The sequence below is a fragment of the Lonchura striata genome, chromosome Z, assembly GCF_046129695.1.
Source record: "Lonchura striata isolate bLonStr1 chromosome Z, bLonStr1.mat, whole genome shotgun sequence".
Lineage (NCBI taxonomy): Eukaryota > Metazoa > Chordata > Aves > Passeriformes > Estrildidae > Lonchura > Lonchura striata.
In genome coordinates, this window is record NC_134642.1 from 32,644,959 (window position 1) to 32,669,254 (window position 24,296).

Genomic DNA, 24,296 nt, shown 5'->3' on the forward strand with positions numbered 1-24,296 from the left:
TCTGCTTTGACCAGATCAACATTTGATCTGGACAAGCTCAAGAAGTTGGCCCAAAGAAATCTGATGAGATTTTACAAGACCAAATGCTGGTGCTGCACCTGGGTCTGGACAGTCCCAGGTACCAGCCCAGGCTGGGCATGAGCAGACCCAGAGCAGCCCTGCCCAGAAGGGCTTGGGGGTGCTGTGGGTGAGAGGCTGCACATGGCCCGGCCATGGCACTCACAGCCCAGAGAGCCAAACGTGTCCTGGGCTGCATCCAGAGCCCCGTGGGCAGCAGGGGAGGGAGGGGATTCTGCCCCTCTGCCCTCATAGAGAGTCCACCTGGAGTCCTGGATCCAGATCTGGGATCCTCAACATAAGAGGGACACCAGCTTGTTAGAGAAGGTCCATAGGAGGTCACCAAGGTGATTGGAGGGCTGGAATATATGTGTTATGTGGAAAGTTAAAAGACTTTTCAGTCTGGAAATGAGATGTCTCTGAGGTTACCAAATTGTGTCCTTTCAGTCTCTGAATGGAGTCTAAAGAAAGATGGAGGGGGATGTTTTACAAGGTTATGTAGTGACAGGACAAGAGGCAATGACTTTAAACTGAGAAAAGAGCAGGTTTAGAATAGGTATTAGGAAGAAATTCTTTACTGTGAGGATATTGAAGCGCCAGAACAGCTTGATCAGACAAGTTGTGAATGATCCACAAATGTTCAAGGCCAGGTTGGATGGAGCTCTGAGCGCCCTGGGCTAGTGGATGGCATCCATCCCCATGGCAAGGTGGCTGTGAGTGTATGATCTTTAAGGTGCCTTCCATCCCAGGCAATTCTGTGCATTTAAAGAAATTACCTAAGAGAGATAGATCCTCCTTTGTCCTTGAAGGAAACCAACCCTCTATACCTTTTTCTATTATTCCCTCCCTGGCAGTCTAACTTTTGGCTAGCTAATTGAGTGAGAATTTGAGTGTATTCACTCCTCTGTAAGGAATTGATTAAATAGCTAGGTGATTAGCACTAGCACTAATAATGCTCATGATTTCCCAAAAGACAAAGGGTTCTAAGGAAAACCCAAAAACATGTCACAGCTCCTCACCAACTCAGCTGTGTCATTCCCCTTCTGGAGTCATAAGATGTGCCAGATTCAGGTGCTGCCAGAGCCTGTTTGTGAGTCTATTTTAGGAGGCAGTTACTGTGTAGAAATGACAAGTTTCCTGAACTTCTCCAAGGCACAGACTCAGAAAAGAACAAGTCTGAGCTGGTGTGAGTTCCTAAAAAGAAATGTTTTTCTTCTGGCTAGTCATTACCTGGCTGAGCTTATTCCAACATACTTGGGAGGGGGTGGCTGGGAAAAATTGGAAAAAATTGCTTGCATGTTAGAAGTGAAGTATTTACCCATCTGAATGGGACTGCTCAAAACTGGTAATCAAACACTTGGTGATGTAACTTGCCATTTCAGGATTGTAATCTTTCCTTTCCACTTTTGATCTGCAAAACTGGGAAAACAATACTTATTTAGCTCATGGGGATAGATGATATTTCCTTCATTAATATCTTGGGCATGAGATAGTATTCTTGCACAAACGTCTTCAAAAATTCAATAGTACTTTTGAGAAAGAGAGCTGGTATCCCTTTTGTAATTTATGTTAATTCTAAAGCTTGTTTATGGCTCCTTAAGTGATGCCCAAAGTAGTGAGCATCATTTAGATGTGGGCCCCCTTAGAATGAGACAAAGTGATATAGAAGTAGAGAAACCAAATTATATAAAATAGAAAAACCAAATTTGCTGAACTCACAGTGCTCAACAGTTATGTTTATGTTAAAAAATGTTCCAAGATCTGAATTTTAATTTATTGAAGACATGGTTCAAATCTTTAACCTCCTCTCTATATATGATATATATGATTATCTATAGCACTCTAGGTGTTCCTTTAGAATTATATATAGATTATTCATCCTGAATATTAGCTACTGTAACTGGGTATGAGGATGGTAAATGTCATCATATTGTTTTATTAGACATGCTTTCAAGGTATATCATGGTGATGATTTGCATTTGGCAGTGGTATTGTTGAACTAGAGTGGATAATGAAGTGGTTTGCAGTTGGTACTTGAATTAATTAGTAAGCATGAATTATGAAAACACCCCTCACATTGAAACTTTTCTAGGTTCAGGTTGGTCTGACGGATAGGAAGTAGTTTGATATTCCTTTAGTATCTCAGTACTATTTAAAAACTAAATTTTTTTAAACCCAGGTTTATGACCCAAAATATGGACTTTATGGAATGAAAGATTTAAGCTGAAATTAATGGGAAACACTGGAGAGAAATGAGTAGCTGTAATGAAGATGGAGTTTTTATTCAATAATGGCTCATACTGACCTCTTGTAAGCAAAATTAATCTGAAACTAATAATGATCTGAACTTTCTGATTTGAGTTCAGTATGTTTTTCTGTTTCTAATGGAGTATATCTTTCTTTTGCTATATATTTCCTTCACCATTTTTTCATCTATTCCTGCCTTCCTGGGTTCTCTTTTGAGCTGAATTATGGAAACAAGAAAATGAAAAAAAAAAACCTCAACCAACCAACCAACCAAAATACCCCACCAAATAAAAAGAAAAAAAAATCTCCCAAATAAACAACCACCTGCACTTAAAAATGCCCAACAAAAAGTCCCAAAAGAAACAACCCCCCCAAAACAAAACAAAACAAAAAAAACCACAAAAAAAATCAAACAAAAAACAACAACCACCAAAAAAAAAAAAAAATCCGCAACTGCACAACTGTGTAGACCTCTTAGCTTTCTTTCATTTCTGTTGGGCATGCTTGATTTTAATGTAAGCCTACAACTGGAGCTGTAGCTACCCTTTGTGACTCCAGCATTTGTACAGGGCTTCAGTCCTGCAGTATTCACCTTTGTCCTGACTAAGATGGACCTCTCTGCTGCTGCAGTTAAATTTGAATAGGAAATGAAGCAGACTTTGCTCATGGCTGGTGAATGCTGAGAAAACTTACCTCCCTTATTCCAGGTGGCTAGTCAAAGCTAAAATGATGATCATTTAGCTGTGGAGTCTGGGAGTAAACTTTTTCCTATTTGACTGCTGTTGATATGCCAAATTCTCACCCTTCAGCCTAGCTGCAGCTGGATATTTGGTTGTCACCGGGAGCCAAAGGTGGGCTGGCAGCTCTCCAAGTGAAAGCTCTACTTTGCCACATATATTTTAGACAAGTTCAGTTAAAAGTTTGCTGTGTCTTTTACTTTGAACTTAAATGAGAAAGGAAGTTAGAGGGCTTTCTGGGAAAGCCTCTTCAAGAAGCTGGGCATAACTTAGCTTCTTTAACAGCACTCTGTATGCAATTTTTAATTATTGTAATTTGTTAGGTTAGTGCTTTTTTCTTTGTTTGAAAGCTAATGTCAAAAAATAAATTCCTCAGTCACTAGAAAAAAAACGACTTTCCAAGACAGAGAATATATGGAAAATAATGAAAATTGTCACAAAATTATACATCAGGTACTTTTGCAGTGCATACAGTGCTTTGAAAAGTGGAAAACTCCTAAAGGGGAACAAGAGCAGTCACACTTAGGCTGTCAAACATCTCAGCCACCAGTATGTGGCTATAGGAAGTTTTGAATACCCAGGTGTGTTGCTGCGTCCAGTTGCAGGTTGGCTATAATTAGCAACTGGCTTAACTACTTACTTGCCATTAAAATTTATGCCTTTGTTGTTAATTATAAGTAGGGTCAATAGGTTGTTTTGGTTTGTCAGACCAAGCTCTGCTCTTAGCAGTGATATTGATGAACTGCAGCTCTGTAAATGTCATGGGAGAGTGCTGTTGTCCAAACTCCTGCCCCTCTGCTAATTCATAGATCAGTCCACTGTCAGTTTTTCAAAAGAGACTGTTTTTTTTGTCTATAGTTCTATAGTTCCAAAAATTGTATCTATACTTGTCTAAAGGATTTGTTAAAATGTCTCCTTTTCATGGACTTGTAATAGCAAATGGTCTCTAATGCATTTTTAATTAGTTGATTAAAATTAAATTATTAATTAGAGATTATTTTCTGTGAAGCAGAAGAAATGATGACAGGAGTAATCAAACATTAATTACTGAAGATTTTGCTGATCAGCTGTCTGCTGAACATGCTATACTGTAGGTGTGCGATAGAAATCATGCCTTTTCAGGCTTACCTAAAAATAGAGGCCAGACAAAATTAAGAGAATAAAAAGCAGAATTACTTATTGAAGGGCCTTCAGTTACATTTAGGGCAGACAAAGCCCACCCAGGGGCTACACCCAAAAATGGATGATGGGTCACAAATTTTCACACTTTTGTAAGTTTGATCCATTTGCATATTGGGGGTTAATCTCCAATTACAATTTCAAGTAATGAAGTAATTTACCCCAAGTTTGCTCCCCACCAGCCCCCCCAGCTCACTTTTGTTTGCATTTCTTGGGGCCTGGGACAGTGAGGTGTCCTTGATCCCCAGGCCTAGAGAGGAATTGTTTTGTCTGACCAAAATGTGAAGACAGTAGTTAACACTGAATATGGAGTTTAGACACTAAAGAATTACAGGAGTACAAATATGTTAAAAATATAAAAGCTAAAATCCTCTGGCATCAGGAAAAGTAAAACTTTTCCATAACTTGAACTCCAAAATAGGTAAACTGCACCTCAATCTGTTAGAGATGGAAAATGCTATTTTCACATATGTTTTTATAGCCATACCATTTTAAGGAGCATATTAACCTTTAATTGCTTTCTATGTGTACTGCGCATAATAGTTCAAGATTTATTTAATATTCATCTGGCATTATAGCACTATAAAACTGAGTAGTCTATAGAGGGTGATATTATCTTTCATGGTAAAAGACTCGTGGCAAATCTCCTTTTATTACAAACAGAGACAATAGATTTTACTTTTAGGGTTACTGCCTTGTTGATTCCCTTTGCTTTCACCTTAGGTTTCCTGGTTTTGGTAGCTGGCTGTCAGTGCAGCTTTACATTGTTGGTTTTTAAAAATCATTTGGGGAAAGAGAATATGTTTTGCTTGTTTTATGCATGAGGAATCATAGAACACATAATTAATAGAGGACTCAAGAAGTTAGAGTTTAAATTTAAACTATGAAATTTTCTTTTTGAGCAAAAAATTATCTGCTGTCCAGTAGGACAGCTACATGAAAAACATTCAAGTATGAGCAGTCTGACTATACCAGTGGCAAATAAGTTGAAGTGTTTTCTGAACTAAGAACTGTTGTCCTGGATAACCAGAGAGCTGAGCCATTCCCAGGTGGACTTAGAAGCATCCAACCCAAATATGAACAGGAGAGTTAGGTTCCAAAATAAATTATTAGGAGTAGACATTTGTAGTAGACAAAGCCAAATATGTTTTTCCTCTTCTGCTTTTATATCAACAGATGATGGAAGTTATTTAGTTTATACTGAAAATGTTGGAATGTGATAGTCAAGCAGAGTTGTCACACCTGTGTTATGCTTTCCTGGTTGTCTAGACATTCCAGCCTCCGTTCATTCCTGTGGATCTGAATCCATCACCTGTGCTTAATACTTAGGTCTGTTGAAAAAAAAAAACTAAATAGTCCTCCAAATGGTATGTCAAGAACATGCTCTTCTAACTTCAAACAGGCCCTTAATTCTCTTGGGTTATGTGAAGTATATTGGTGTCAAGATAGAAAGATTACTTTAAAGAAACCAGGTGTTCATTCTCTGAGATTTTTTTATAGACTTACCCATATATCTCCTGCTGTTTTCAGCTACATCAGCACGAGGAAGCATGTATTTTTGACTGTGGTGCTGCAAGCTTTTCAAATATATCTATGAAAGGTGCCATCCAGTTTACTGTAGTGGTTGTATGTCCTCCTTTGTTGCAATATGTCTTGCATTACCTAACTCAATTTCCTTCTCTTGAAAATGAATCTTATTCCATCTTCAAAAAGTTAAATTTATTCTCTGAGTTTGAGACACTAATGCCACAGTTCACTCCTCTTTTCCTTACCTCAGTCATCTGTCATCTTTCCAAAGCTTCAAAAATCTCAAGAGAATACAATGAATGTCAAATGTGTGAAGAGTGCTGTCTCTGTAAGTTTGACCTGATCAGGAAAATTTTCTGCTTTTCTTCTCTTTCCTTTTCACCCAAAATGACTTCTTCAGGAAACATCCAATCTTTCTGTAACTCAGTGGATCAGAGTGCTGTATTGTTGGATCTTAATCACATATTAATGGCTCCAGAAGGGATCAGAGCTCTCTTTGTTCATTAGAGGCTTCTAGGCCAAAACTAGTGCCAGCAGCCATAAGGGAAATATGTAGACCTCTGTCTGGTCATTCAGTGTACCATATCACTCTAGTTTTGACCCCCACTTCTTTTTACTAGCTTCCTTCTGCAGGAAGGTGGCCTAGATCATGGCTGTAAAATATATTAATGCTAGCAATTGTAGGCAAAGGGATTATTTTTGTCTGTCTTTTGGATGTGTCTGCTAATTTTTCTCTGTGCTGTTTCCTTCTTCTTAATGTTATCAGCTTTAAGCACAAACTAGGTTCAAAATGTTCCAGATTTGTCTGTATCAGAGTGTGGTCTACATCATTGTGGTGTCACAGTGGCTTGTAAAGTGTAAGTGCTAAGTATGTGCTAATATCAAAGTGTAAGACCATAAATGTTCGGGGTTTTTCACATAAAATATATTTCTGTTGTGCTGGGTGTTTTGCATATTGGTACTGGTTATAGGTAGATGGACTTCTGTATTAATAAAATGTTTTTACCAAGTGATTTTACTTCTTTATAGCCCATCAAGATATTGGAAGAGCTTAACAAGACATAACATATTGGATAGGACAAGATTAACAAGACATTGTATTTCTCCTTTTGCTTTAGCTGTGCATTTTTGGGCAGCCATTTTAATGATAATGCCACTTTATGTTTTTATCTCACAGAATCACAGAATAATGAGGGTGGAAGAGACCTCTAAGATCATCAAGTCCAACCTATGCCCTAACACCTCAACTAGACTATAGCACCAAGTTCCATGTCCAGTATTTTTTTAAACACAATACAATCAGCTTGTATCCAAGCTGATAAATTTAATATTTCTGAATGTTTGTAGTGAAAAGAAAATGGAGAATGAGAAGTTGCACATTATTCAGGGTATTTGTGCACAAACATGAGTGTTGTTGTTTATTGGATTATCTGTCTTGTTAATGACATGCTTTAAAATGTCATCTAATGAAGAAATTAAACCAAACAACTTAGCTGATCAGTCATATACTCTGGATACTGAAAAGAAAATAATTCAACTGTTCGTGTTTGCCCTTTAGGTTAGAAAATTAATTGGGCAAAGTAAGTGACAGAGTGCTCACAGAAATAAGGGTTGGTTTATATATATATATCTGCATATAACTAAAAGTGTAACTTCAAATGTAGTTTCATTGGCTTTTTGCCTCCATATACTGTATTCATGAAAATAGACAAGGCTAAAAGGGAAAGACCTTTGTGTTTTGTCTAACAGTTCTGGTAAAATTAAAAAAAAAAAAAGAGTCAGATATGTCAACTTCTAATTAAAAATGGATTAGTCAAATCCTACTAGAAGCATTTTGGTCTTGCATATGTTTTGTATGAAATGAGCTCTCTTATTGAGAATTCAATGAGAATTCTCTCTCAGTGATAATTTCTGTCTTCCCTCCCACAAGAACAGCTGAAGATCTAATCAGACCACTGGACAGTGGATTTTTTTAATAGGATCCAGTTGTACTTTGTCCATGCTTGTCTTTAATCTAAACCCAGGTGATTTAATTTATACCTTCTTTTTACCGATAAATACTGTTAATATATTTAAACTCTTGTCAAGGAAACAAAGATGTCACTGTTCAGTCTTGATTTTTCTAAGCATTGTTCACTTTTCAGTATACTCTTCTTCAAATGTTTAAGGAGATTTTGCGGATTTGTGCTTTCTAGCTGGCAAACATCAAGCTGATACACTACCAGCTGGACTGGAATTTTTAAAATATGAAGTAATTTTTGCTGTCATGGATTAGACGTCTTTAGAAGCAGGATGTTTTATTGCTTGTAAGTCATCTAAAGCCATTTTATATGGCTGATCTCTACTTACCCTCTCCAATTCCTGCTGCACTGCCTGTGATCTGACTGACATGATGATGACACTGTCATTTCTATTAATCTGTCTGCAACTGGTCTTATAAAACAGTGTGGCTGGTGGCACTCTTAACTGCATGTTGAGTAAATTGCTGTACAATGTGCAAATACTTATTTATTTGAAGTCTAAAGAATTTGATCCATCTCCAAAACAGTATTGCAGTAGAAAGCATTGCATCTTTTCCCACTCTTCTGGAGCAATATATAAAACACTTTGTAATGTTAATCTTTTAAAAAATTGTTGTTAGTGCTTCATCTTATAAGGAGGTGATTTCTTTAGTCAGATGACAGTTGGAAACATTACATTATTAATATTTCAAATTCTAGCTCTTTACCAAGTACACCTTTTTTGTTATAAGTCACTGAAACATCTGAATTATTAGCAGCATACCATTAATACACTGATTCACTATAAAACAATTGAACCATTTTTCAGTTACAGAAGCAAACATAAAATATTAGTTTGCAATTTCTAGTCTTTTCAGTAAAACTGGCATGATCTGTCTGTTTATATAGGACTGTGCTAAAAATTCAAATCTAAAATGTTATTTAAGAACATACTTTTTGTGGGTTTTTTTTTTTAATTTATATATACACTTAAATTCATTACCTCCTTGCAATGGTTTCTTTTCTTTGAAATCTGGACCATGTAAATCTGAAAACTGTCTTTGAGCTGGAGATTGAAGAATATTCTGTAACCTGTTGCTATCCCCTTATGCCATCCCCTGAATAATACGCATAACAGGATAGTAATACTAAATCTAACTGGAAGTGCCAAGAAAAAAGCTATTATATAGTGCTACTTTCAGACTATAGAAAAATCACAACTCAGATTTAGTTTTGGTGTTAATGGTTGGAAGATGTTCTATTTGTTATTTTATTGCCTTTGTAATACTTTGGAGTTGCACAGGCAGTGGTGATATAACAGTAATAATATACTATACATCTTGGCATAGAAATAACAGAATAGTTTAATCATATTAAACCTTTCAATTACTGCCTCACAAATGGCTATTTGTTTTTGATGGGTTTCTCATTCAAGTAACCCTCGACCTCATAAAATGTTAAACTCATGCTGCAACTTACTCTTTATAATGCCAGATTTTTCCCATTTTCAGTTTATGCAGTTAACTTGTATCAAGTTTAAAAATAATGCTTTAAAAGAATCAATTTCATGGTGAATGCATCAAGTCAAACAACTCATTTAAACAACATCTTACTCGTGTGTAGCAGACCGTTTTACAAGTAACTGAGAGTTTTACAAGCCTGTGTTTCAGACAGGATAATTGGTTGTTTGTCACATGTGAGCTTGAAATTTAAACTTGTTAGCTTCAATATACAGAACCATTCCTGTTTTGGTAAGGAGTATTTAGTTAAGGTCTTTTTAGCTATAGACATATAATAATTTTTATCAAGAAGTGGTAAAATGGTACCACTTTGAATATGTTCTGTAAAAGCTAGTGGTTATAACCTTTTCATTTGCCACTAGTGGTCAGCAAACTTAGCATGTAATTTCTAATGTAATGTAAACTCAATTAGGAGTTGCAAATGTGCAGATTTCTGACTTATTTTGAGCACCAGAACCTCAGAATTTAAAGAGGTGATTTTACTTCTATTAGACCCCAATTTTTAATAGATAGGTTGCTCTCTAAGGTAAGCAGAGAATGCTTAGAAAAATCTGTTACATTAAGATATTTTAGTCAAATTATATTAATCTTCTCATCCTCATAAAAAGTTTGTATCAGCTATTCATTTGCTATATTTGATTTCATTTTCAGTGCTTATTTATTCAGTGCAGTATTTATCAGTGCTTACCCCAGGTGTAATGCTAGGGCCTGTTGGTAAAATAGCAAGGCACATCCAAAGGAGGGAAGGAGCTGTCTGTCAGCTTGCAAAAGCCAGGTTCCTCTTTCTGTTGGAATCACTTGACAAATATCTGCTTTTGTTTTTCATTGGTACAGTCATGATAATTGGGGCATTACTAAAACATAAAACCTGCCTCCAGATGCTTTTCTTCAGAAATAATCTGGTTTTTCAATGACTTTAAAGGTATTCCACAGTTGGTGTGTACAAAGGAAAGCCTTAATTCACTTAAGGTAGCAATAGCTTTATTACAAAACCTGTTTTACACTGCTTCAATATTATTTTCAGTAGCTCTCCTTTAAGAAGACCATGAATTTTACAAATGCTCTCAGTCAGAGTTTGGCCATTCTTTGGAGATGTGAGAGGGATATTTTATAAGGTCATGCATTGATAGGACAAAAGGGAATGGCTTTCAAGTGAAAGAGAACAGGTTTAGATTAAGTATTGAGAAGAAATGCTTTGCAATGGGGAAGGTAAACATTTAAACAGGCTTCCCTGAGAAACTGTGGATGCCCCATCCCCAGAAGTGTTTGTGGGATGGGACTTTGAGAAGCCTGGTCTAGTGGAAGGTGTCTTAGCCCATGGTAGTGGGGTTGAAATAGGATGATCTTTGAGGGTCCTTCCAACCCCAAGCCATTTTATGGTACTTTGGGGATGGTTTGGATTTTTTTATGTAAAGGTTGATATCCTTCCTGAAGTACCCATGTATCTTTCTTCTTTCTTGTATGTGCAACTCCTGATAATTTAATCTCTTTCCTTGAAGTGTGTATCAGTATAATGTAGGGAAGGGATCTCTCAATGCAGTAAGAGAAAAATATTCATTACTCATTCCCTTCCCATCGAATATTTTTACTAAAAAGACTTTTCAGAAAGGTAGAATTCCCTGCTGCAACCTATGCTAATGGAAGGAATAACTGTGGCACTTAAAAAGCAGAGAGAATCTTCACCTTTAAGTTCAAGAGTCAAAAGAACAATACTCTTCTTCAGCGTCTCATTGCTTTCACCCATCTCCTCCAAATCCTCTGGTCATCCATGTCTTTTCCAGCACCACTGCTGCAAATCTCAATGCAAATTAGTTTGTTAATACTACTTCCCATGAACTTGACTTAAAACATTCTGTCTTGCTGTAAAGTGCTCACTTTTTTCCCCATATCTGTGATTGTTTATGCATTTCTTATCCTTTTTGGGTTAGTGGCAGATTTTTTTTTGACATGGATGTTCTCCTGTGTACAGGACTATGTCTGAATTAAGCTGTGTAATTTTTCTCTTGGTATCCTTGTGCATTTTGAAGAAATCTGAAAGCAGTGAGGGAGCCTTACTCAAGAAAGGCCCGGTTAGAAAACCTGGAGGAGTTCTGCTGTAATTCTAGGTGGACAGTTAAAAAGTGTCAAGAAATAGATGAGTCTGGAGCTGCCTGGAATAGTAGTTTTAAGTGGTGGCTTGGTGTGAGTTTGGAGGCATTCATTTTCTTAGAAGCATGGATCTAGAAAACACAAAGTACAAACTTGCATCCTCTAATCACAGGGCAGAAAGAAATCCTCAGAAAGAGATCCCACAGAAGTTCCTCATGCTGGAGCAGCTGGGAGGGCCACAGAGCCTGTGGCATTCTCACAGCCAGGAACTGAACCTGGCAGTGGCATGGTCTCTGGGAACAATTTTTACTTAGCAAGTATTTTATGTTAACTTTTTCAAATTGATTTATTACACAGTTTCTGCTTTTGAACAAGGAATGGTTAATTGTAATTAGTTCAGGGCTTCCACTGCCTCTATGCAGACTTTGTATAACAAATAGTTCTCCCATTGGCAGAAGACCTGAAGGGAGGTTGGAAGCATCCTATACTAACATGCTGTGCTCTGTACCTGGTAAGGAGCAAGGGAAGTAGGCACAACTACTGTCTCTGTCTGCTTGTGGGAGCACACCCCTCACAAAACCACAGCTGCTGCTGAGTGACTTTTCTTTTGTACTCAATCTGACTGTTAACTTGGAACAGTGTCAGCAGTGTGGATGTGTGGAGCCAACCACAAAGCCCTTAGAAAGCCTGCTTTTTGCTGCTGATACAAGGGTACATGTCCATACATTGTTTTGGTGCTTTGCAGATGTGGGCATAGTATACAGATGTTATTTGTTCAAGTGCTAGATTCATATGCATGTTCAGGCAAATGCAGATGAATCATCACATAGGCACTTCTCCAGAAAATACTGCTTATCTGCTATTGGAACAGAAAACATGCTATTTACAGAAAGGATGTCATAATAAGGATTGATCTTTGGATTTCTCACTACTCTAAAGGTTATTTTGACATTCAACGTCACAGGTAAACTTTATTGGGATGGGGAGGGAAAAATCTCAGCCCTTGTGTACTTGTGTCTCAATGTTGTTACTAGTTCAAACCACAATTTGAATCTGTTGATAAATCTGTAGATAAAACTAACATGTTTTGCTGCTGAAATCAGTATACTCTGTCAGTAGTTTTATATTCTGAAGTAAACCATGAGTACCTGCAGTCTATTTAAGAAAAAAGGATGCTACAAAAACTCTGAATCTCTGAAAGATGTTTCCTAAAGGTCTCGAGTGTTGAGTCTCTACTAGTTATTTGAATTCCTTAAGCTATTTAACTGAAGTTATAATATAAATAAGCCTGAGTCAGACATCGTGGAGAGGAGATGGTTCGTGGTATAGTAAAATCTTTCAGTAGATTTCCTGTAAAATTATCTTTGGATATGCTCCATTCTATACTTTTTGTTAACAGATTAGGGAAACAATAGTAACTTAAATGAGTTATCCTAAGTTTAAATTGATCTTATATTCAATCAGTCATTTTCAGTACAGCTTAAGAATATACTAGGATGTGCTAAGAATACACTAAAATACAAAATTGCCTTTCTATACAGTAAATTGGCAATTTTTGTGTCCATGCACTATGTGCAGGAAAAAAGATAAGTGAATTTTATATGTCCTCCAAATAGCTATCTTTAACCAGGGCTAGTTTTCAGCATTTCTCTTTAGGATTTTATATTCTAACACTTCATGTGTAAGTACGCAACTGTCAGACAGCTATCTGTGGCAACCTACACTGCTTAATAGAACACAGTGGGTAAGAGAGAAAGTAAAAGGAGCAGGAACTTAAAGTGATGTTTGATTTTCACTTCTGAGTAATTCTTTGAAGTAAAATAAAGAATTAAAGTGGTGTTAAAGAAAAATATTTTACTATGCTTTCATTACATGCATTTTTGTACAATATCCTCTTATGTGTTCTTGTTTCCCTTATCACTCAAGATGCTCTTTCACTCACTCTAGGCTTGGATAATTGTGAGCCCTTATCTTGTTTTTCTGGTTATATGGTTATATGAATCTTCATCTGGAAGTCTGGTTTTCCCTATATAGATATGCTGTTCCTCTTCTCGTGTTATTTCTATTTCTTCCAGTTGTAAGAAAAGCACATGCTTATATGAAAGGACTATCCTGGGTGAATAAGACATGGAAGGCAAAGTATAGGTGTATGTTTTTGGCTGCTACACAATTTGCTATTTCTTTCATACAAAACAACAGAATCTAACAAAAAAAAATCTAATGCACTGTAGTACACCGTTGTGAGGTAACACAAAGAGTGTGTGCAAAGAGTTGATGGATCCTAGTGGCTTCTCAAAGCCTTGCTTCCATCCACATACAAATCTCAGTGGTACTTCTGAAACCTCTGCAATTTTCTGTCCTCACTCTCATCCATCTTATTTTTCCAGACTCATTGTAACATGACTCTGTCTGTCTCTACAAAAACACCCCAACTTCTCTGTTTTAAAAACCTTCCAGCTCTTAGCTCTTTAGCTCACTCCCCCTTTTCTTGTCTCCTGCTTGCATTTGCCAATACTCTGTGCTCTCTGGAATAGTGTGGCTCTATGGATTTGTCAGGCATCCTATTTCTTCATTCTGAATAGTTCGTTATCTTCTTTAAAATACATTTCTTTCAACTATCACTTGTAATCTGAAAAGTGTTGTGACTTGTGGCCACTGGAGATAACAAGAATGGAAACGTGCACAAAGCACTGTGTACATTACTTTAAGTGTCTCTATTCCCCTTTGTAAAGACTTAGAAGCCAAAAATATCATCCAACTCTCTTACAAAGTTGGGTTTGGATGTGTTTCAGGTAGTCTTTTATAAAAGGCAAAATCTTATTAAAAAAAAAAAAAAAAAGCAAAACAACAAAAAAAGATAAACAAACCAAAAAAACCCACCAAAAACCAAACCCAAAACAAAACCCATTGTAAATCTGTACAAACTAGAAATACCAATTTGTAATGCAATCGGCACTACTTGTGAGATGTACTAAAAATGATGGTTTTGTAATCTTGTCTAGAGAAATTGCTTACCCTGCTATGACACAGAAATGCTGAAGAAGACAGACTTGTTTTTTCTTTTGATTTTACTTCAGCAGGTTATATTTTAAAGTTAAAAAAGGCAGCTCAATTACATAAATCTGATTATCATATGTACTTAATGGACTCATTGCAAATTTTTAACATTGTGCATACAGACTTCAGATTCCTTGGCACATTGAAGTCAGTGAGCAGTGAAATATATATCCTCAAAGAGCTAGAATATAAAAGCATTTCTGTTGCTGAGAGTGTTGTTGGACCTCAGCTGGCATTCCTGGGAGTAGCCCTGTGTATAGGTTGCTCCAGACCACAACATATCACCATCCCTTCTCATCAGCTGAGGCACTTTCATTCCCCTCCCTGTTGTGTAAGAGATATTGCATATGGAATCAATAAACATGAGGTACAGGTGCTTTAGGAGGAGTGCGTATGATGCATAGGTGCATTACAAGGATCCCTCTAGACAAGGATGAGATCACTGTTAAGAAGAAGCATACGAGCAGGCATACATGAAGTATCCTTTTAGGAGAAGTAAAGTGTCTCTGTAGGATGAATAAATATTACAAAACTTTGGCTGAGAGTTGTGCATGTTACAGCTGCTCTGGTCAGACAGGAGGTCCTTTTTAGCCAAGTGGACTGTCAGATAAGAAGCTTTCTAGCAGATTTTTCAGGAAAAGCATGGACATGAAAACTCCTGTATAACAGTGGATTGAGCTAGTTGATTTAAGATTAAGTGGTTATCAGTCCACTCCACACAATCCTATAAATCACTGTACTCAGAAAAGAACTCAGAAAAGTTCATGTAGCAGCTTGGGAGGCTGTGCAGTTTGCAGTCGAGCACACCAACATAAGCTAGAGTGGATTTCAATTTACTTTTTAGCATCAGTGGTGATTTAAGTAATGAGTTCTGCTCTAATGTTAGTAGGTCAACATTTGTGGATTCTATTTAATCTGCCAGAATTTCCTGTCTTTTGTTTTCTCTTTTCTTTTTTTAGACATGACTTCTTTTACCTCTAATGCCATCCTTTTCCTTACTGCAATTGGTGAAATCTTTTTTTTGTTTATTTTAAAGTGATCTGAAGCAGTATAAATATACTCTGAGCCTCTAATTATGGTATTTTTTTTCTGTGCCACCTGCAAACATTTTACTTTTTTAGCTGCACAGTTAATTTTCTTTAAGTTACAAATTTTATGTAATCTCCTTTTTTAAAACTTAATCCTATGTAAAAGTAAAGTACTATTGGCTTTTTCTCTTCTCCAGATATATTGAATTTGCACAAGAATTGTTATAGACAGCTTTTCTGATGTTTGTAGAAACAGCAAGCAAAATTCCCTCTCTGCTGTGTCTTCTAAATGGTTGCTCCAAAAAGCAGATTTTTATGATGTCTGAAAAGATATTATCAGCATCAGAGCTCAGTGAAACTTTCACAGTGTTACTATGGGCTACTCCAGTCTCCCATTATCACTTTGTTTCTTGTCCATGCAGATTTGGAATGGATGAATGAACCATGTCTTATGGTTAACACACGGATTCAGCAAATTAGATTATTTTAGTTCAATTAATATCTTCATATTATCCTTTTCCAGTAATAATTGGTAAATCCTGTGAAAGTCTTTCAAGTATTTAGTCTAGTGGGGACACTGACAAGACCAGGCAGCCTTTGATTGGATATAATACACATGTTTTGTTACAATTTTTTTGTCCCAATGAAATTTTTCAATAAAACAGCAATGATGAAAAAATATTTTATTCAATAAATTCTCCATTTACCAGCCTGGTAATGTAAGTGACTATCTGAATTTTGTATTTGTTTACAGCAGATGTTTATACAGTGGGCTCAAAGCTTTTCTATGTTGATGAAATTTGGTAGTATAATCTTGATTTTGAATTAAAAATAACACTTTTAATCAACTTTTTTTCATGTTGAATAATATAGATTACTCTTCTCATATATTAGAACATCTAAGTTTTCCTGTAGATCTTATGTTCACATGGATGGTGAACTGACTAGATGATGAAGTTCAGTAATAGAATGTAAAAAAGCTTTCAGCAGGACCTGGTTACTCAGCTTACGTATATCAATTTAGTAACATCAGTTCCACACTGCTAAGATAATTTACACCAGCTGAGGTTCTGGGCACTGATCCTTTTTATTGTGTCTTGACTTTTCTAGCACGTAGGTTAAGCAACATTTGATAACCATATGTTTAGCATATTGTGCCAGTAGAATAGGACTTAGAAGGTGGAGTGTGGGAAGAGTGGGAATTGCAAACATGTACTGTTAGATTTTATTGACTTCAGAATGTGGCGTAAATACAATGTCAGGTTCTCAATAAAACAAGGCCCCCATGTGGAGTCAAGACATCCAGTGCTAACCTGTAAAAATTAGTAAAGAAGTCTTAAAATCAGATTTAATTGATTGTCTTTTCTTCTAAGATTGTATCTTTAAAAATTTAGTAATCTCAAAATAAACTCTTGAAAATATAACGCCAGTATGTAAATGTACATCTAATGCAGAATACTTTTGAAACATGTTTGAGTCTTTATATTTCACTTCAGCATCCATGAACAGGCAGAAAGTTTTTCACTGTTTGTGCAGAGGGGAAGAGAAGAGCTTCTCTTAGGAGCTCACCCCTTTGTGCTAATGTGATTGAAGGGAGCTGTAAAATAGTAACTGCTGATTATGCAAGAACTATCTAGGTGTGTGAGTATTCAGTGAATTTCAGCTTTCTTTGGACACTTTGGTGATCAGTGTACATCTTCTTAGGAAATCTGCAGGGAATGAGTGTGGATGATGGTCAGTGGGGCAGAAAGGAACTACAAAAATAAATATGGATGGAGAGCTGAGTGCATTCCAGGGGAAAACTAAACTGTTTTAAAAGAATTGGGCATCTGATTGTGTCAATCTTTTCATGTTTCATCTGTTGCATGTAAAAAATGGTTCTTTTTCCAAGTGTGAAAAAAGTACTTGCTTTTAGAACAGAATGACTTCTTCCGAGTAGAAGGCAGAAGTTACAATAAATTGGAAAATATTTGGGTCTGCAAACTTATTTCTGGAAGTTTCAAAGTCCAAAGAGCCCGCTTGCAAAACCTTGAGGTTTAGCAAACTCCATTGTGATATGAAGTTTACATGAGGAAGTATAGTAACACACCACCAAGTGTCCCTTGGGTTGTGAAAAATCACTTCTGTGCTACTTCTGGTTTAGTTAGTTATTATTTGTAAGCCAATTAGTGTTACTTTTCTAGATTAGTATTAGACATGAGTCATCTAGTGAATCTTTTTTTTTTCTGCAGAAGGTATGAATGAAACAACTCTTATGAATATAAGCAGTTGTGCTTTCATGCCAGTATCAAACCCTCACATTTTAAAAGCAGCCACCTAACAAACACTTTCATTTCAGCATTCGTTTAAGACCTATTACTGCAGATACTCTGAACTGTTCCTTAGTTTGAGAAATTATGACAGCACATCACTAATTTAGGAACATTTTGATTATACAGATAGAAGCAGAAAAAAATACATTTTGATCAACTTTGGCTATCCAAATAATTTGTTGGCAAAATTTGCTTCACTAAATCTGTTGGCATCTGCAGTCACTGAGATACAGCTTATTTTTCTTGGCTAGAGGCTACCTTGATAACTTGTATTGTATGTGCCCACAAATGCACAAGACTCAGTGCTAGCTACTGCCATCATTTCCTTGAGCATGTGTTTCTACTTTTAAACCCAAGTGCTGTCCTTGGGTTTCAAATGTAATGACCTTCCTTCATATGGCAGAGTCTTAACCCAAGAGGCTATGTAAAGAAGATTGCAGACTGACTTCAGTGAGCTCCAGGGTCTGATGGCAATAGTCTTCCAGTAGAGGGGGTGTGGTGGACATCCTCTGGGTGGTGGGTCTGAAACATCTTAGATTACTCAGCCATATTTGTCAGCTTAACACCAGCGGGCAGCTCTATCCGCTAGCTGCGCTGACACCTTGCTTTGTTATTTTTCTGTGCAGTTTTACTTCCTCCCCTTGTGTGACAGTCAAGGAGGCTGCTGCTGGAACAGGCAGTAGAGCTTCCTTGCCCTGCTTTTCCAATACTATGATCAGTGCCATTAACTCAGTATAGTAATGGGGGTAAATTCATGTTGCTGGAAAAGTTGCAATACATCCCTTGTAGATATTAGTATTTTGTGTCTTATGACATATAAGTGTACTAACATATCAGATACTGATGTGGCACTGAGATAGCAATGCTAAAAAGTTGGTATGTTGCTATTAAAATACTGGTTTGTTGAAGCCCCATATATTTCAGCTGGTATATTTTCTAAATTTGCTTGAAGGGAAGTGAATATCAAGTACCACACTTCATTTTCAAATGAAGGTACAATTGGTACAATTATGCTTTGGAGAAAAGAGATTTAAAATTTTTCACAATGTTGTTTCTGGGTTAGCAGAATTTCTTGTCTCAAAACCACCATTTTTTCCCTAATATTTGTCACTAAACATTCTGGTTGAAATACCTTTCTAAAAGAACAAGAGAGCCTGCCTGATCATGGTTGAATTTTGAATTATATGAGTTGTTACAACTCAACTTGTTTTTTTCTATTAGAATACATTAATAGATAAACAAAACTGTGGTTTATCAGTAGACACTATAATAGCTACACAGAGATGCTGCAGTTTGTGTGGGGCTTTCCAATCCTTTTTTCTTCCTTTCTTCTTTTCATTCCTTCTGCACATGGAGTCTTACACAGTATGCCTCCAGTTGCCTGTTTAGGGCCTCTACTACTTACCATGTTGTGAGTAACCTTTCCTGTAACTGTGCTGCGTGTTTATGGCACAGTCTGTACTAAAAGAAATTAAGAGTATTTTGCAATAATTGCAATGAATAAGAATGTGCAAACTAATTCAGGACTAAGTATTTCTCTTGATATATGGACAGTAGCAGGAACTGAGTGATGTAATTTTGGATATAAAAACTAAAATTCTATTAGACAGGTCAAACATGAGTAGACTCTTGGGTTGAATACCTTCAAAGACTAAAATTTTAACAAAAACAGTAAACAGTGGGCCAATATAATCTGCAGGCTGCTGTTCTCTTCTAAAAGACATCAAAAACTTGTTTTGATATTGTACTTTCTATTTTGAAAAGTGATTGAAGTATACTACCAAATTAAATGCTTTCCTTTCTCAGTCTTTCTGGGTCTGTATTTGTGTCTTGACAGCAGTTGCAATGTCACTAATGATTCATGTTTCCAAGAAACTGCATCATGTATCATGTATAGAACTTACTACTATCCTATTAATATTAGTGTGTTAGTCTTCTACATTTAGTTTTAGAAAAACTAAGTAATTTTGGAAGAATTTTAATTTTTATTGGATTTTCTTGGTCACAAAGAGATGCTGTGCTATAGCTCATGTTTGACTGGAGTTTTAGGATCTGAACATTTTTTATGTTTAATGTGTGAAGTTACAGTAGTATGGTGACAAATTCTATATCTTAACTGTTTACTAGTAAGAATATAATGAAACATACATTTTTAACATTGAAATACAAACACCATTTCTTATTTACTTTTGCTGGTTTGGATATGTTTTTGAGTACATGTTTCATGTGCTTTGCTGTTTGACTCAAGTCAATTCTTCCTCAGACTTCCCATGCTGTTAAATGTATGGGTAGAATGGTAACTTCCAAGCACCCCTAAAGAAAACACTTCCAGGTCATGTCATATAACCTGTATAATAAGAGCAGCTGTGGATAAGATTCTAAAAATGAATGTCTTGATTTTTTACATGGTTTGGTTTGGTTTGGTTTGGTTTGGTTGTTTTAGATGTGAGACAGAGTTGTCGTAATATAATACATTGGTCTCTCTTTCTTTTCTTAATAGATAAAAAAGTATTTTGAACTTGAACCACTTGCACGTGGAAAGCGCTGGATTCTTAAGCCCTGCTCCTTGGATGATATGGAGGCAGTAAAAGACAGCTTCTCCCTTCTAATAAACTTGCTAGAAGAGAGAGACTTCGAACCTTCAAGAATGTGAAAGCCAAGAGAAAGAAGAGGTTCCCATGCATCGCTGTACCTGCTCACTCTGTCACAGCTTAATTACAGTGTAGTATCAAGGCTGAGCTGTGATATGTTGTTCATACAGAGTTAATGCAGAATGTCCTTTGGTTAAAATAAATGTTCTGTGAATCAGGTACACAGCTATTTCCAGTAAAGTTGTCTACACTACTGAAGTAGAAAGTTCCTCTTTGTTTACCACTATTCCTGCACACTGCATGTTGCTTTCTTGCATCGTGATCATCCTTGGTAGAAAAATTTACACGCACAAAAATAGCGTAGTCCATAAAGGAGGAATTCCACGTGTTATCTTGAATTTTAAAAAATATGTAATGTCTGAAGAATTTATGCGTCTAATTTAGCTAGTTTATTGACCTCATATTATGGAAAAGCACAGCCACTGAGAACCTTAATAGGATACCTGAAAGGCAAGCAGTTTCATATTAATGCTAAGGTTATTCCTGAGGTTTTACTAAGTGAAAACACAGTTGAGGTAGTGGTCTCCACAAGGTAGTTGAGTCTTTTCTAAAGTGACTGCACAACCCTGCCAGAGGCAGTATGATATTTTGCTGTGAGTTTGCTGGAAAGTAAATTAACAAACAGATGTGTACAGATAACAGTACTTGGGGAAATCAATTGACATAAACAGGTGATCTAAGTAAAAAGATTTTTAGAAGTATATGAAAGATTTTAGAAATATACAGAAGTTGAATAAAATAATAGTTTTCATTGAAAGTAATTTTCCATAAGCAAAGCAGAGCAAATATCTCTAAGTTCATCTGTGGAGGCTTTATTACTAGTTAAAAGTATAAGTGATTTTAAATACTTCCTTTATCAGTCATTTGTAGACTACTACTGTTGTAACATTGCAAGGCATCTATCCCGTAATTAAGGGTCTTCCAGTGTTTGTACTATAAGCTTCTCTTTTCAAGGGGATTATATCTTGTTCTTTCAAGCTTCCTCTGGACTAAATGTTACTTAGAAGATGAAAAAGTAGTCATTGGAAACATTTGTAATACATTTAGAAGACGTCGATCTGGGTCACGTAACACAGTCCATTTTCCTTTCTGTGTTTTCCCCATTGTAGATTTGCAGTATTTTGGCTATCTTTTGTTGATTTTCGAAAAACTCATAAACTGATTTTGTCCATTGAAGAAACATGCCAGGCCACTGGTTCACAGTGACAACAGGGTATGTGAAGATCAGTCACAGGACTGGTGCACGCCTTGAATGCTGTGCCTTGTATATTCAGCTACCCTTGTGCATAAGTGTCTGCAAGCACAAACTCGAGTGTGGTGTCATTAGTTCCTCATCAACTCTGCTTCTGTCTTGAAACACACAATGCCTTGTTTTCAGGGCTTAAAGCAATGTATCTTTCCACTCTGAGCATTTATCTTCTGTTTGAAGTTTATTGTAGTTTCTTACTAGTTTATTTGGGGATAAGAAAATAGTAAACATCTACTTTTGAAGGCTCATAAAAGCCATTTCTCTATTAATTGTAATTTTGCTTTTTGTTAAACATAATATTTCTAATAAGTATTCTAGTTTACTTTTCAATTTCCATGAATTTCCTGCATTGCTCCCACTGTTGTGACTGCTTCCTATTATCAAAAGGAAGCTGGGAAAACTGGTAAACTCCTTGTTTAATTTTGAGATGGAATAGGCAGGAAGCCTGAAGGGCACGTCCTTGCTTTGTTTTATGTTTTCTTTCCTGTCAGGTCAATCGTCTCACTGCTAATATTCTTAGAAACAACCAAGAACTGGAATTGTTCATTTTAAAGCACAGAGGAGCCCTGCTTTGATTCAGTTTTCTCTTCACACTTTAGTCAGGACCCAGTCACCCATCAGTTTCTCTTGGGAGGGCTAAGGAGGTTCCTTTCCCTGGATTTAAAGAGGAACTGGATCTAATTTACATTTCCAAACTCTCTTGTTGCTGACATGAGCTTAAAGGCTACAGTGTCCCCAGATTTCCCCAAAGTCCCCAGATTTCTGTATTATTTAGGGACAATGAAAAATAAGTGGGGAGGAGGAGTAGGAGCATTATTTTCCAGAGAAGACAGGCAGTTGGGAAGCAAAATGAGCTTTTACTGGTTTTTCATTGGCCATAAGTTAGAAGATGTGAAATAACTTTTTTTTTTTGTTTTTACTATTTTACCCTGCTTCTGTTTGGTTATGGACCAAAAGGTACAGGAAATTAAAATAAGCCCTACTTTCTTGCATTCTTGAAACTGTACTTATTTCTGCCATCAGTGAGTTTGTCTGGTACAAAAACATCAGTGGCTCCAAGTTACCTTTGGGTTGTGATCTCCCAGCTATGCACTGTTTGAAAGTGCTACATAACTAACATGGAAAGGCCCAAGAAGTCCATGATAATGTGGTTTTGGAGTATGCCAGTGGCCATTTAGACTAGGACTTTTTGATACTTCAATGTTTTTTCTTTAGGCAAATGTCAACTGCACAGAAGCAGTGATTTTAATTTTCAGAATTATTTTGAGTATGCTTTTTCTTATTAATATAGTGATCACTCCTCATCACAGGTTGAAACAATACCTCATAACTGCTGAAGGCTAAGACCAACACTTTACTTTACTTTGAATGTAGTACTTCTGTGGTTTTGTGTTGTAGATGGACTTAATGGATGTGTACCTTTTAAATGTCTATAAATAACTTCACCTTTTTATGAGGGGATAACAATGTTCATAGCAGCTCATGTCATACTTCCTTGTCTATAGTGTTGTTGAATGCTCTGGCTATGATAGAATATGTAAGCACCATGCAGTTTTTATTCAGATAACCAATCTTAACTGCTTTGGGTTTTGTTTGTTTGTTTTAATCTTTTCACATGTGTTTGTCATTTAGGTGGAATAAACTTGGGCACTAGTCTCTACTTTCCATGCAAGTTCATTAAGGAGTGAACACTGTCTTTTAAAAAAAATATATTGTGCTTTAATGTTCTTTAGCCATCTGTTAAATTACTTTGTGTGTGTATGTGTGTGTGCCCACACTGAGCTTCTTCTCAGACCTGTGGCTGTCTGCGGTGTCTCAGCCGTCAGAATGAAAACATTATCAATCAGTATCCAACAACAGCTGGTTTTGACAACCTTCTGTCTGCTGCCTAATGCTTTACAACTCATCAGTAAGACTTCTTTGTCTGCCCACTCTGAGCTGGTAATTTTAACTGCTTCATGTTGTGTCCTGTACTTGTACCTTTAGCATTTGTATGGCTTAAAAGTTAAGTCTTGGTGGGTTTTGCTGTTCTTCCTTGCTGTATAATGCTCCATGTGTATCTTAGCTTGCCTATTCAAATGCGCTATACAAAAATCTCTGATGTATTATTTCGTTTAATTTCTTGCATTTCATTATATTTATAGAAGTTGCAGATTTTTGTACCGTATTACTTAATACAGTTGCCTTTTTGTAATGGCAATTAATTTATATTACAAAAGTTTGTATCTTTACAGTAGTCAAAAGTATTAGTTAACTGCCATATTATCTTGACTTTATACTAAAAATACAGTATCAACAGAAGCTGACCCAATCAAGTGGTCAACTGCTGACATGGGGAACTTGTACTGTTTGTGATTTATACATGATTTCCACTATCAAAAAAAAAAGAAAAAAAAAAAGAAAGAAAAAGAAAATAAAATAAACACTGTGTAGAACTGACTTGATAAGCTTTTGTTTCTTGAGTAAGTAGCCAGTTTAGGAACATAGCATATTACCTTGATTTGGATTCTTCAAGGTAAATTATTTACTCATAAGTGAAAATAAATACTACTGTATAATTATTAGTACATCATACATAATTGCAAACTCACATACATATGTATGAAATAGAAGCTTCCAAAATCAGCTGATTTCTTCCACAGCA

At 36.3% G+C, this 24,296-nt stretch overlaps 1 protein-coding gene across 3 annotated transcripts in view; it reads left to right on the top strand.

The window, feature by feature from the left end:
- ARL15 (ARF like GTPase 15) overlaps nt 1–23,963 on the top strand; it is a 222,090-nt gene extending 198,127 nt beyond the window's left edge. For all 3 annotated transcript variants that reach the window (XM_021553872.2, XM_021553870.2, XM_021553871.2), the window contains one exon: nt 20,253–23,963. In XM_021553872.2, coding sequence (XP_021409547.2) covers nt 20,253–20,405 — 153 coding nt within the window. In that variant the 3' untranslated portion in view covers nt 20,406–23,963. The remainder of the gene's footprint in view (nt 1–20,252) is intronic.
- The last annotated feature ends 333 nt before the right edge of the window (nt 23,964–24,296 follow it).